At 37.1% G+C, this 14,746-nt stretch overlaps 1 protein-coding gene across 2 annotated transcripts in view; it reads left to right on the top strand.

Annotated features, from left to right (window-relative positions):
* The window catches only part of AUH (AU RNA binding methylglutaconyl-CoA hydratase), a 111,990-nt gene that overhangs the window by 29,726 nt on the left and 67,518 nt on the right, over window positions 1–14,746 (top strand). For both annotated transcript variants that reach the window (XM_035309536.1, XM_035309537.1), the window contains one exon: window positions 2,574–2,660. In XM_035309536.1, coding sequence (XP_035165427.1) covers window positions 2,600–2,660 — 61 coding nt within the window. In that variant the 5' untranslated portion in view covers window positions 2,574–2,599. The remainder of the gene's footprint in view (window positions 1–2,573; window positions 2,661–14,746) is intronic.

Below are 14,746 nucleotides of genomic sequence, written 5' to 3'. Positions count from 1 at the left end.
CTGTCTTCAGAAACTTAACCTTACCTACTTCTGACTTGAGAATGGATTTCGAAGAAACGTGAACAGTTCTTTGCTGTGTGGATCAAGGAATTCTTCAAAGATTCTTTGATCAGCAGTTTAATCTTATAACAGGAACAAAAGTATTAGGTCAGTGGCAGTTCCATTTCCTGTGAACTATTGGAGTGAAGCAAATGGTTTCTGCCTAAAAGTCTTCTCTCAGAAAGATCTTTCGTTACTTTACTTTGGAGTGCTAAAATAGAAAAGGGTTAGGAAGAAAAACTTTTTCCATTTCCTCGACAGTTATGAGGGAGAAATACTTAATAAAGGAAATGTAAGGTTACAGAAGTTGGTTAATGCAGTAAGATCAACTGTTGTACTGGAAATTATTTTTACACTTTTTCAATAATTTTAAATTACCATCTACATTTTAATGCATTTGTATGAAAGTTGTTGTTGAAAACTTAATAGAGTTCTGTAAATATGTTTAAATAAGTGTGTATATTACAGATGAAGGCCCAAATCTGTGACCTCTATTTTTATTTTAGAAGGTTTTATTTTTTTTTTAATTTTAATTTTAATTTTTTTGTAGGGGAGGAGAGGGGGAGGTAGGTCAAATCTGTTTTCTTAATGAGTTTGAATAACATAAAACCTAAGAATTGCCTTACTCTTACCTTGATAGTAGATTGTCATAACAGTAATACTAGAGACATTTTTAGGTCCATTGCTTCTCTTTTGAAATTTGCTTTTCTACGGATGCCAAGTGAGCATGATTTCAGTGCATGGAAGTTTTTTATCAGATTGTACAGGTATACAATTCTCTTGTTACTAGTGCATGCAGTCTATTGTTACTGTTACGCAGGCAATTATATGTTTTTAGACAAAGTTGCAGAAGCTAATCCCAAACATTAATTGATATGAGAGTAGGGATATTTTTTTTCATTTGTGCACCTGCTTTATAAATAGCTTTTAAAGCAGGTACTGAGTTTTGTAAACGCTACTTTGGTTACAGAACTCTGTATATAAATGTATTTGTTTGTGGCTTTACATGGTTTAAAAGTCTGTCCAAATTTATGAATGCAAATTTTATTTGCTTTTGAGGTTCCTGGCGAGATTTCTGTAGGCATTAATTGTGAATTAATGAGGTAGCAATTGCTACAGAGTTGCAGCAATTTTGCTGCAGTATTTCCAACTACATGCAGACTGCTCAGCTGGCCTGTCACGCTGTTGTCAGTTGTGGTACATCATAGAAGGTTCCTTGAAAGCTTCTGGAAAAGTGTCAAAGGGTGTAGGTGAGCCCTGATGTTTTTTAGTGGGAAACATGCAAGTGTGTGCTTCATTGAGTTTATATTAACATGCATAGAAGGAGAACAAAGGTGAAAAGAGAAGCTTTGCCAGGGGAAATGTAGAGCTTCTTTATTGGGCATGTTACTGTAAAATGGCATTTGGATATTAGTCAAAAAAGTCAGATTGAGATATCAATTTTGATTTAGAAAAAAAAAAAGGGGTAGGCTAGAATTGTTAATTTTGACTACTGCTCTCTAAATGTTTTATGAAGAGTGTGTGCATCAAGCAGGAATTAAGCCCAGAAAGGGGAACATATGAGTGCTTAGTTTTAAATCCGAATTACTGTTTAATTGGATTGGAGTCCAGTGCATTTTCCTGAATGGATAGTATTTTGGTTCTCAGGCTAGAGAAATATAAATTTTTTTCCCCTTCATTGTTTAGTCTTTCATATGCAAAGAAACTAAGTTAACAGATTCATTTTTTACAAAATGGAAAAATATACACATTAATTCAACTAGGAATGTTGCATTTCCTAGGAAAATGTATATGAATATTTTGTCTTAATATTATTCTTCCTCTGTAAGAAAGATGGACTTTCTATTTTACTCTGTATTTGTTTGTTGTTGTTTCTCACTTTCCTTACTCGTTCTTGACGAAGAATGTCAATTTGTCTTATCAGTGAATTCTACTCACCTCTAGTTATAGGGTGCTGTTTAAACAGAATTATCGTCATAATGTTATGAAGAAGTAGATAAAAACTTTTTAAGTTTTTTTTTCTTTTAAGACAAAAAGTGCCATATGCAGCATTCAAAAATATGTTTCAGTAAAATTAGTTGAAGTTTTTATTTAGATAAATATTGTTTGTTACGGTAAAAATGTGTACCTTAGGTACTTCATGATCTAGCAGTAGAAGAATAACAAGACCATGATATGAAAACCACATAATTATCAGACTTTGTGACACAGCGGAGAAAATAGAAATATGTGTCAGAAGAAATACTAACCTACCTAGATTTTATTGTTCATTAACTTGAGAAGAAATGCCACTGGGAAGAATATACTTGATGAAAATCTGCTGGGTAATATGCTGGAAAATAAGAATTAAATTTTTTTTTGTGATAAAGATTCTGTGTTTTCCTTGAAATCTGTGGAAGATGAACAATTTGAACTGTCCTTGTCTTAAAGCAGACTTTTTTTTTTTTTCTGTCACACAGCTATATTTCACTTCTAAAACAAATTTACAGTAATGTATACAGTTTGCTAACATATATGTGAAATGTCACTTACAGGTGCTGACCTTAAAGAAAGAGCAAAAATGCACTCAAGTGAAGTTGGTTCTTTTGTCTCAAAAGCAAGAGCAACTATTAATGAAATGGGTATGTAAACTCTCCCTTGAACTAAGTTTTGAAGTTTTTTAACTATAAACTGGATCAAAGGAATGACATAAACATGCTTTGTTAGTTCCTGACAGATAATAAGATGTACACAAATATTTGTATTGATGAGATATATAAATCATAGGGTGCATTACATCTTTTAAAATGTGACTAAATGATTTGAAGTTTATTTTTAGAATGCTAGAAAAAAAGCTAAATCTCAGCTGAAATAGAAGTGACTTGCCATGCTGTTTTTATAAAGGATGTATTGTTTTGTGACACCCAAGTGCTTTGGAATTGATTTTCATTATTGCATACTTCTGTTTGGTTTCATTACTACAGTCTTTAATACATTTTAGAAGCATGTTAAACATCAGCTACAGAGAGGTTACATGCTTCTAAGGTCTTCTAAAATTTTGTTTAATATCACCAAGCAGCTATATAGATTTTCTTAAAGCAACATGTTAGGATCTACATTGAAACACTGGAATAATAGATTTATTATAAAATAAGGCTTTACATTTTTTGAGAGATACTGCACTCAATCTCTTGAAGCCTGTTCCAGTGTTTGACCACCCTCATGGTACAGAATTTTTTCCTAATCGTAGAGTCATAGAATCATTAGGGTTGGAAAAGACCTCCTAGATCATCTGGTCCAACCATCGCCCTACCACCAATGTCACCCCCTAAACCATGTCCCTAAGCACCATGTCCAACCTTTCCTTGAACACCCCCAGGGACGGTGACTCCACCACCTCCCTGGGCAACCCATTCCAATGCCTGACTGCTCTTACTGAGAAGAAATGTCTCCTCATTTCCAGCCTAAATCTCCTCTGGTGCAACTTGAGGCCATTCCCTCTAGTCCTATCACTAGTTACCTGTGAGAAGAGGCCGACCCCCAGCTCCCCACACCTTCCTTTCAGGTAGTTGTAGAGAGCAATAAGGTCTCCCCTGAGCCTCCTCTTCTCCAGATTAAACAACCCCAGTTCCCTCAGCCGCTCCTCACAGGACTTGTGTTCCAGGCCCCTCACCAGCTTCGTAGCCCTTCTCTGGACAGATTTGAGGGCCTTGATGTCCTTCTTGTAGTGAAGGGCCCAAAGCTGAACACAGTACTCGAGGTGTGGCCTCACCAGAGCAGAGTACAGGGGGACGATCACTTCCCTGGTCCTGCTGGCTACACTATTCCTGATACAACTTAGGATGCCGTTGGCCTTCTTGGCCAGCTGGGCACACTGCTGGCTTGTGTTCAGGTGAGTATCGACCAATACCCCCAGATCCTTTTCCTCTGCACAGCTTTCCAGCCACTCTGTCCCAAGCCTGTAGTGCTGCATGGGGTTGTTGTGGCCAAAGTGCAGGACCCAGCAGGTAGCCATGCTGAACCTTACCCATTGGCCTCTGCCCATCGACCCATCCTGTCCATCCTGTTGACCCACCTGCCTATTGACCCATCCTGTCCAGGTTCCTCTGCAGGGCCTTCATACCCTCCGGCAGATTGATGCTTCCCCCCATCTTGTTGCCATTTGCAAACTTACTGCTCAATTCACTTGTCCAAATTATCAATAAAGATAGTAAAGAGGATGGCCCCCAACACAGACCCCTGGGGAACACCACTGCTGACTGGTCACCAGCTGGATTTCACTCCATTTACCATTGGCTACCTGCCAGGCAGCAGGGAGCTTGCCGTACTCCCAAGACCTTTGGTAAACTGCTGACGGGGTCCAGCTATAACATCTACTAACTCTGTCTACTCTGGGGTGAATACCATCAGGCCCTGTGGACTTAGGAACAGTCAACTGATGCAACTGTTCCCTTGCAATTTCAGTGACTACAAATGGAAAGTTGCTGCTCCCTCCAACCCCCGTCATAGGTCCTCCATCTCAGAGGACCAGGCAACTGAAATCATTAATACTAAATACTGAGGAAAAAAAGGCATTAAATGCCTCGGCCTTTCTGTTAATATGCATTTGTTCTGGTGTAGTAAAACCTGTTAATAGTTTGGGATTTTAGTTTTAATTGATTTGTACCAGTTTTTAATAATACCATTTTTTTAATAATAAAAACACAACGAAGAACAGCACAAAACTGTGAGGAGTACATCATTACTCAGAGGGTGAGTCTGTATGCTTTTCCTTAATAGTATTGGGTCAAATCTTAGTTTGGCAGAATGGATGGAAACCAGTATGTTTTGTAGGTAAATGACAGACTACTAAAGAATAAGTCTCTAATTAGGTACTTCTTGCAGATATTTGTGTCCTTGAATTAATATCTTGCCTTTGAACTGAAGCAGGTCCTCAAGGCTCATTGAAAAACCTGGAAAGGAATAGATCATTAATTTCCTGTAGCAGATACTGTATTTCATGCTGGGTCTTGTAGTCTTACTGGAATGCAAAGCAAGAGGCAACAAGTTGTTCCATCTAGTTACTTTAAAGATTTTTAGGAGGATTCCTCAGATATAAGTATATTTTTCAGCCTTTCTTGGACTGAAGTTACTCAAAATGCTTTCTGAGCCACTATTACCATTTAAATAGGAACAATTGGTATTAAGATTTTCCTTTTACCAGGATTTTTTTAAATTTATATATTTTTTAAGTGATAGAACTCCTAAAACCTGAAGAAATACTGGTATTTGACATTTTTCACTGAATAACTGGGAAACTGGGAAAGACAAGCAGTGTGGTGATGCTTTTGTTTGCTTTGGAGTTTTAAAGACTTTAATACAAATGTTTGATCATCTTCAGTTTAAAGGTTCCTGTGTGAATATTTTAAGTACTGCATATGTGAGAAAAGTTTCAGTGTTATCTAAAAGGTTTACAGTGGGTTACTTAAGATAACAGTGAATTTCTTGAAGTTTAGGAAACCAGAAGTGGGACTGAGAAGTGTTTTTATTCATTAATCTCTGTAGTTTTTTTTTTTTTTTTTTTTTAGTTTTTGTTTTTGTTTTTCCTCAAGAAAGAGACATGAAATTGTGGGCAAGTGGAATTAATATTTCAGAATGTTTACTGAAATACCTAGATAAGAAGGATTGTGAGGGGCTGTAGTAATAGTGGTTAGACAAGCTGCAGATTGGAAAAGGGAAAGAATTTGAACAGAGCCTTTGCTAGATGTAACAACACTTTTTTGCATAGGTTGGGTGAAAGATTCTTGTATTCTCCCTCTCTCTCTCCTTCCCTTTCTTGTGTTCCTCCCGCCCCCCATTTCTTCATGAAACCACTAAATGAAACAATCACTGGGAGGTTATTTAACTGTTACATGGTATTTGGCCATCTTCCAGTTTATTTTTTTTTCACAAGCAAACTAATGGCAATTTGTTGTTCAGGATTAGAGAAGTACTGAGACACCACTTCTGATGTTCTTCTGTTTTTATGTCATGTATTTTAAGTAGTTTTTCCATTTCATGTATTCCCACTGTATACATATTAGACGTTGTTTTTGAACATGTTATGCCAACATCTATTTTATAGGATTCATCTAATATCTTTCTGAAAGGACAGTTTGAAATATATTTCCTTCAATTAGGAATTGATAGAGAATATAGAAAGTGGATTTTATAAACTGGAGATAGATTAGATTAGATTGGTGCATATGGTGTGATGATGTCTGATGCCCTTATGAGAAGTGAGCATTAATTCTGTAGCAAGTCAGAGCTTCTCAGTTCTTCTTTTCTTCTTCTGAAGAAGTGGTCTGTCATTACAGAACCTAATTTTAGTAGAACTAGTGGGATGTTGTATTTGCATTAGATTACTCACAATGAATTAGTGTATTGAAAAAAAATGTGATAGTTTTCCTGCCCAGCAACAACCAGAATGTTGTGAAATGTTTAGAGGGAAAACAGTTTTCTAATGATGATTTGCAACTGCAGAATGCTATATAGCTAGGGAACAATATTTGCCAATTTCCCACTTTGTTCTTTTTATATCCAAGTTTAATGCTGTAATGTCATTAAAAATGTGTTCTACTTTTTGGTTTCCAGAAATAGGTCATGTTTTGATAATTGTGTTTGTGTTCAGATGTCTGACCTAGTAAGGAAATGCTTCTTTTTAACAGTATTTTCAGAAAGAAGAACATTAAGTTATCTCTGCAGACAAAATACAGGAAAGGTTAATTACATCTTGAACAACTGGATAAACTTAGCTTTTTAGAATTGACATGACTTGGCTTTCTTCAATTCCTGTCAATTTCATTATGTTTAAAATCCTTATGCTAGTGGTTTTGTGAAAGGCTGCAGCATCATTTTGGAACACAGCTACAGAAGAGAATTTTCTGGAAATTAAAAGCATACTGCATTTGTCTTTATGGAATTAATTTATAACTTGCTAAATTTGGGTGAAGCATTAAGACTGCAGTAAATATGGTATAAAAATAAGCACTGAAAAAAAGCTGAAAAAATGGTACGGAGCTGTTAGTTACAGTTCTTAGAGCTTTAAGTTGAGGGGGGGAAAAAAAGCAAAACAGCCGCTATTTTTAGCAGTGGTTGCTTTGCTAAAATTATACCAGAATTGTGTGGGTTGTTTTTTATTTTTTATTTTTTTTTATTAAATAGTAGGAATTATAAGACTATTGGTCCATCACTGTATTCTGCCTTGAGGCTCTTTATTACTGATATAATGCTATCTTTACCCTCAACAACAACAAAAAACAATAATAATAATAAAAACATAGGAGAGAAAAACCTTCATAGATCTCTTGGAGCCATGTACAACAGAACAGGCAGAACTAAATGAAATAAAATCTTACTGACTCCCAGATACCTCATTTTTTTTTTTTTTTTTTTTTTGCTTTTGGGGAAAAATCCTCTTGTTATTGATCAGATCTTCAGCCTATATTTTCTGTTAAATTCATGTTATTCTTCAAACTGGCTGTGGGGACCAGGCTGTGATACTGCTATTGTATATATGTTATCAGCTGAGAGTTCAGTTACAAAACAGTTTAAGCACACCTGTGAAGCTGAATGCAATAATCACTGTTTGCCAAAAAAGAAACAAAATAAAACGTGCTTAACGGAAAGAAAAAATGAAACTAAAGAAAGAATTTGGATTGGCTTATCTTTATAATTACTCAATGAAGTTTGGCCTCAACCTCTAAAAAGTGAGGAACACAATTATTTATCAAAACTCTAAAAAAGAACATAGGTGTAAGTATCCCACAAGATAGGTGTAAGTAATCCCACAAATGAGAGAAAAAGGGGAGATTAAAAGTACTCAAGAATATCAAAAATCCCAGTTAAAGTGTGGTCAGGCTTGTTTTTTTTTTTTTTTTTTTTTTTTTTTTGTCCAGTGGGAGGGAAAGCACCTTTCAAGTGGACTGATGGGGCTTAGATCTAAAGATGTCTTCTTTCTTAGCTTATTTCAATGAAATGTGGAAATCCAGACACATGGTCTGATTTTTGGGTGGTCTTGCTTCATGCAGGAGTTGGATTCAGTGATCATTATGGGTACCTTCCAGCTCAAGTATTCTGTGATTGTGGTTCAATAAAACAGCAGTTTTAATTATTGAAGTGACTTGCTTTCTGTTGGACATGTTCCGTTCTAACAAATCTTCTACTACTTTGTTTATGACATCTAAGGAATTTGGTTATATAAGTTGTGATATGACTTCAACAAGTAATAATATTTAATAACTTTATTTAGACATAACTCTCACAGCTGTGATTATTTTTTTTTTGACATAATCCAATTCTTAGGTGACTGTTCTGAATGAAAGAACTTTGTGGTTGGTTACTCACTGTCGTTTCATGAACAGTATTTCTTCTTAGGTGCTTTCTTTTTTATTCAAAGCAGATACAAATCTATATTTCCTTTTCCTTTTTTTTTTTTTTTTTTCTCCTCCTTACAAATTCTCTGTCAGTATGGCTTCTTTTAGTCATCACTAAACTTTTAATTTACCTAAAGGAATGCTCTCTCATCCTTCAGAGAATAATCTACTCACCAAAACAACTGTCCTAGGTTGTGCCAAACTACATACTATGGATTTTTTTTGATACATGCTGTCAAAACATGGTCTCAAAGGTCCCAAGAGTGTAATCAGGATTGCATAAGCTTCACTTGATTTCTAGTCTACTACCACCCCCCTTTTTCTTGATAAAATCTGAAAAATAGGAAAGAATGATCATTGATAAGGTGAATACTTGGGACTCCTCAGCCTGGAGAAGAGGAGGCTCAGGGGGAATCTCATCAATACTACTAATATCTGAAGGGAGGATGCAAAGAGCATGGAGCCAGGCTCTTTTCGGTGGTGCCCAGTGACAGGGCAAGAGGCATTAGTCACAAACACAGGAGGTTCCCTCTGAACATCAGGAAGCGCTTCTTTATTGTGTTGGTGACCAAACACTGGCCCAGGCATGGTGTGTACAGAGAGGTGGTAGAGTTTTCTTCCCTGGAGATCTTCAGAAACCATCTGGACGTAATTCCTGGGCAATCTGCTCTAGATGTCCCTGCTTGAGCAGGTGGGCTGGACCGTATGGCCTCCAGAGGTCCCTTTCAACCTTAACCATTCTGTGATTCCGTAATACAATGTCTTACGTAGTTTCTGGGGCTTCTGTGGAACCGTGGTTAATATTAAAGGTTCTGGTTCAGTACTAGAAACTTGAAAGAAACTGACTTCACTGCTGACTTCTGCAGCATAAAGATATTTTGTTCTCTACTGAGCATATGTCAAAACATGTAACTCAAATATGATAAAAGAATATTCTGTTGAATAGTAAACTGTAAATGGAATTTTATCCTCAAAATGTAGAATACTTACTCTTCACTTTGATAAACATTTCTGCTGTGATAAATATTCTGTGTGCAACTTTTTAGTTTCTTAAGTTCACTTAGTTTTGTTATTCAAAAGATACCTTGATGACCATCACCTGCATTTAAAGGAGAATTTAATTCATCTAGTTCACTTTAAGAATGTGTTTGAGTTTTTAAAAATAGCTCATGTTGTGTGAAAAACACAGCTGTTAGAAAAATTTGGACCGTGTGAAAAATGTTCCACAAATTTTCATCACGGTTTTTCAAAAGGAGGGAGGTGGTATCTACATTATTTTATTGCATCTTATCTAGAATATATTTTCCAATTTCACATGCAACTGCACATTTAAGTGTTACGTGATAAAAGTGTACTTAATCAATTTTCACCTGAAATTCATTTTAAATTGCTTGTTTTTCTGTGAAATTTCACCTCACATAGACAAGCAGATAGACACACAGACACGTCCCTAGTGAACAAATTTACCCTTCTTTCTCTACTAAGATGTATCACAGAATTCCCTCAGTTGGCGGAAACCCACAAAGATCATGAAGTGCAACTCCTAGATCTACACAGAACCAAACAAAAATCAGACACCATGTCTGAGGGCATTGTCCAAACACCTCCTGAACTCCGGCAGGCTCGGTGCTGTGACCACTGCCCTGGGCAGCCTGTCCCAGTGCCCGACCACCCTCTGGGTGCAGAACCTTTCCCTAACCCCCAGCCTGACCCTCCCCTGTCCCAGCTCCATGCCGTTCCCTCGGGTCCTGTCGCTGTCCCCAGAGAGCAGAGCTCAGCGCCTGCCCCTCCGCTCCCTGTGAGGGAGCTGCAGGCCGCCATGAGGCCTCCCCTCAGCCTGCTCTGCTCTGGGCTGAGCAAACCAAGGGACCTCAGCTGCTCCTCAACTGTCATTCCCTAGAGACCCTATAGACCCTTCACCATCTTTGTAGCCCTCCTTTGGACTCTCTGATAGTTTTACGTCCTTTTTATATTGTGGTACCCCCAGCAGCATGCAGTACTTGAGGTGAGGCTGCACCAGCACAGAGCAGAGCCGGACAGTCCCTTCCCTCAAGCAGCTGGCAGTGCTGTGCCTGACACACTACAGCATGCGGCTGTGCCCTTTTGGCTGCTAGGGCACACTGCTGGCTCATACTCAGCTTGCTGTCAGCTAGAACCCCAAAATGCTTTTCTGCTGGTCTTGCTCTTCAGGCATCCTCCAGTCTGTACATATCTATATATACAGGACTGCCAAGTCCCAGGGGCAGAATCTGTCACTTGCTCTTGTTAAATTTTGTATTGCTGGTAATGGCCCAGCTCTCTGATTTGTCAGGATCTCTCTGCAAGGCCTCCCCACCCTCTCAGGAGTGAGCATCTCTTCCCAATGTGCTAACGTTTACAAAGTGACCTAGTACATGTTTGAGTCCTGCATCCAGATCACTTATAAAAACATTGAAGGTAACTGTCCTTAAAATGGAGAAGTGGGAAACCCTACTAGTGACTGGTGGCCAGCACCATGTAATCCCTTTTATTGTAACCCTTTGAACCCTAGCCATCATCCAATTGCTCACCATTTTAAGTGTTTTTCCTGTAGTGCATACAGTTTTAAAATTATACATCACATTAAGAGACTAAATAAAATGTAAATATTTTGTCAAGATAGAGTATTTGCTTATTTTAGAGCTTTAGGAAGAGTGTGGGAATTAGATGCATTAATTTCAAAATGTATAGATATGGTATTTGCTGCAGGTCATGCTAGTGATTGAGAGTTTTGGACAGAATTCAGTGTTCCATTGCCAAATGAGAGATAGTAGAAGCCCACTTTACAAAAGCTGATTTCCATTGCTTGTGGCAGAGACATGGAAATCAATTTGATTAGGTTTATGAAGATGCATAAAACTTCAGGAAAGTTGAAATCATCAACTTAAGAAGCAACTATCATTTGAAGTGATTATAAAATTGTCGCCTCAGGAAGGTGTAAGTATACTGTGAAAGAATGCTGGGTGGTTCAAAACCTGGTAAGTGATTGTCTTACCCAGACTTTAGTTTGGTTTGGTAAGGTTTTTGAGAGAGACAGAACCTGCTGAAATGAATGACAGTCCTAGGATTAAGCAAGAAACTATATGCTTAGACATTTTTACTTTAAAGTTTGCATCTTTGTGAAGTTGTTGCAGATACATCATATAAATATCATGTTGCCTATCATCTGTATCATGTTCTGTTTTGAACACACTAGTATCTCCTGACTGCTGCTTCAAATAACAACTGCTAATGTAACATTGACCAAATCTGTCTCTGCTGGAGGTAAATCCGGGCAGCAAAGGTAGAATGCTGTAGCATGGAAATCCAATGAAAAGAACTATGAGCTTGTGTCTCAGGAAAGAACAGATATAGGCTATAACATGAAAAAATATTCACTGGGAAACTGAATGAAATATAGCAGATGCAAATCATATTTGAAAAAGGACAAATCTGTAGCTTGTAGTGCTATGTATTGCAACAAACTTCAGGCATCGTGGTCTCCCTGTGTTGCTGAAACTGTGAAAGGGAGATATTGGCACAGTATTTCCCTTGCTATGTTACGTGGTTGCCTGTTCATTTAAGTGCAGAACATAGTTAATACATCCAAGACTGCTAGCATTCTGAATGCATTGCTGAACTCTTGGTTATTTTCCAGTAGTAGCTCTGATTTACTGCTTCTTTTGACATTGAATTAATTTAAGATACCCTTTGACTAAGTAGTATCTGTTTCCTAAATAGATAGTGTTGTCCTTGCAGAGCTGAAATTATGGGCTTTGTCAAATCACATTGGATTGTTTTTAATTAAAAAACACAATGCTAAACTCTGTACCATTATAAAGCCAATGAATGCAACATTAAATTTCTCTACCAAGATGTTTATTAGCTATTTATATGACAGCATTGTTTCCAGAATAGTTAATACATTTTTTTTCCCATAATAACTTCCTAAATTTAAAAAATAAAAATAAAAATTGAGAAACAGGACCAGAAAAACAGAGGACCTAATTGTCCTCCTTCGTAGATCTTAGGATTCAGGAAGGAGATGACTTTTCATTGTCAATTCATTACTTTGATCTCAGTCAGTGCTTTTCAGCCTTGACATAAATTAACATAGCTTCAGCTGTATTTTAGTTTTCATTCTGGTAGTAATTCCAAATGCTGGCCTGTGAGAAAAAGAGACTGTGCCCTGGAAATGGGTCTTTAATTTTCCTCCGCAAAAACTTACTGTGTAAAAAGAAGGGTGCTGCTTGGTCAAATGCTTTATTGAGATTAACATAGTTAGTTTGCACATTAAAATAAGCCTCCACTATGAGCTGCTGTCTGTGGTTTCTGTTCCCTCACTAGGGAACCACATTACGCATTTTTGATGTATTGGGAAATTCTGCTTATTCCTTACCCTGTTAGGGTTTGAAGTTGCATGTCATAGTAATAATAGTAACAGACCTGTTAGTCCAAACTCACTGCCTGTAAAAGTTATGGAAAAGATTATCCTGGAGGACATCAAAAGTCCATTAAAGAACAAAGCTTTTATCATGAATAGTCAACATAGGTTCATCAAGGGAAAGTCCTGCCTTCGTAACCTGATCAACTACTAAAAGGTCACCCATGTAGTAGATAAAAGGGGAGGTGGTGGATGTAACCTTTGGTTTTTAGTAAGGGCTTTGATACTGTCCCTCACAGCATGCTTCTGGGCAAATTTTCAACTGAGTTGAACAGGTTGGTGCTATGATGGGTGATTAACTGGCTCAATGGTAGAGCTGAAAGGGTTGCAGTGAATGAGGATATGTCTGGGTGGTGGCCAGTCACTAGCACACTAGGAGTGTTCCTGCTGCTGTACTTTACTGTACTATACTGTACTGTTCTATCCCTGAATGAGAGGGAATATTTTTTTTTTTCTAGCTCTTTTGCTTTGCCTGTCTCAGTCTCAGGCCCTGTTCATAGAACCAGTTGGTATCAAAAGGGTAGCAACTCTTGACATGATACTGGAAGTACTGAGCTGCTGTGAGCTGTCCAGAAAATTGCTTGGGCCCAGCTGTAGTCTTGGACTTCGTGTTCAAGTCTTAAATAGCACATGGATTTTGTCTAGGTGTGTGCTGGTTGTTGAGGTTGGCCCGAAGTGCTTTGACGATATGGTAGAGCTAGTTTTTTGTTTGTTTGTTTGTTGTAATTATTATTATTATTATTACAGTGAATCAGAGAGACTGTTTGCTCTGTAGTGTTCAGTGAATGAGCTGATTCAAACTATTGTGTATTACATTAAGGCATTAAGGTAATAGGGAAATAAAGCTACTTTAGCATTAGAATGGGGCAAGCAGGTATATAAAATACTGCTGAAAGTAGATATAGGAGAAAAAAGTATAACTGTTCAGCTAAAATGATCACAACCTAAGGATTTTCATTGTATTGTGTCAAATGAATTCTCCTGGTGCTATTGTGTGTGTTAACTTCATACTAGTTACTGAGCAGGTAGATAATACACAAATGAAAATCTTGTCCCATTGGAGTGTTTTAGCTATTAGAGATTATTGTTGTGCTGTTGTTTGAATTGTATTTTCTATATATTTTGCAAGGAAGAAAAAAATACACAGAAATAGAATGTAAAAATGTAACTGAAATAATTTATCCTTGGCATCTTTCTTTTTTTTTTTTTTTTTAAATTAATGTACTTGAATACATGAATGATATGCTATTTGTGTGAGTAATAAGTTCTTAAATGTATTTAGAAAGGATAAGGCACACACAGGGGGAAATACTTTTCATTCTTCTTATAATCAGAGCTTTTCTTCATTTGCACAGAAAGTAGATTCTGACATCTCAGGTTTATTTCATTGTTGTTTTACTGAGGGCAGAATAAGACTACAAGAAGGAACATGAAGAAACTGAGGAATCTGTCTGTCAAACTGAAATATTACCACTAAAGATGGATGGAATGTCCAAATTATTTTATATAGTATAAAAGGTATAAGAGAATTTTGGGAGAGTTGGCAACAGGACTATAGCTAGAGGATTTTATAAGAGCACCTATCTCATTACCATTAGTTTTCTAACTTTTGCTACTATCATCAAGAACATAAAGCACACAGTTCCAACTATCTGTCAATAACAAAGCACCAAGTAGAAATTTTTTAAATTAAGAACATAGTATTCCTATATAAAGTCTTCATTGTGAACTCAAAAGTATTTTTCTAGGTCATTCACAAGTATCAGTGGAGGAAACTGGGAAATTAATGGGATTGATAGAGATGCCTTAAGAAAACCCTTTAGCTACTGTTGTAAAGAAGGGAAGATAAACTTCACTAAGGTCTTTGCTCAATAATGAACTGTAAACAATGTGC

This window comes from Oxyura jamaicensis, chromosome Z (assembly GCF_011077185.1).
Source record: "Oxyura jamaicensis isolate SHBP4307 breed ruddy duck chromosome Z, BPBGC_Ojam_1.0, whole genome shotgun sequence".
Taxonomy (NCBI): domain Eukaryota; kingdom Metazoa; phylum Chordata; class Aves; order Anseriformes; family Anatidae; genus Oxyura; species Oxyura jamaicensis.
Note: the sequence above shows the minus strand (reverse complement) of the source record. Positions and strands in the feature narration are given on the sequence as shown.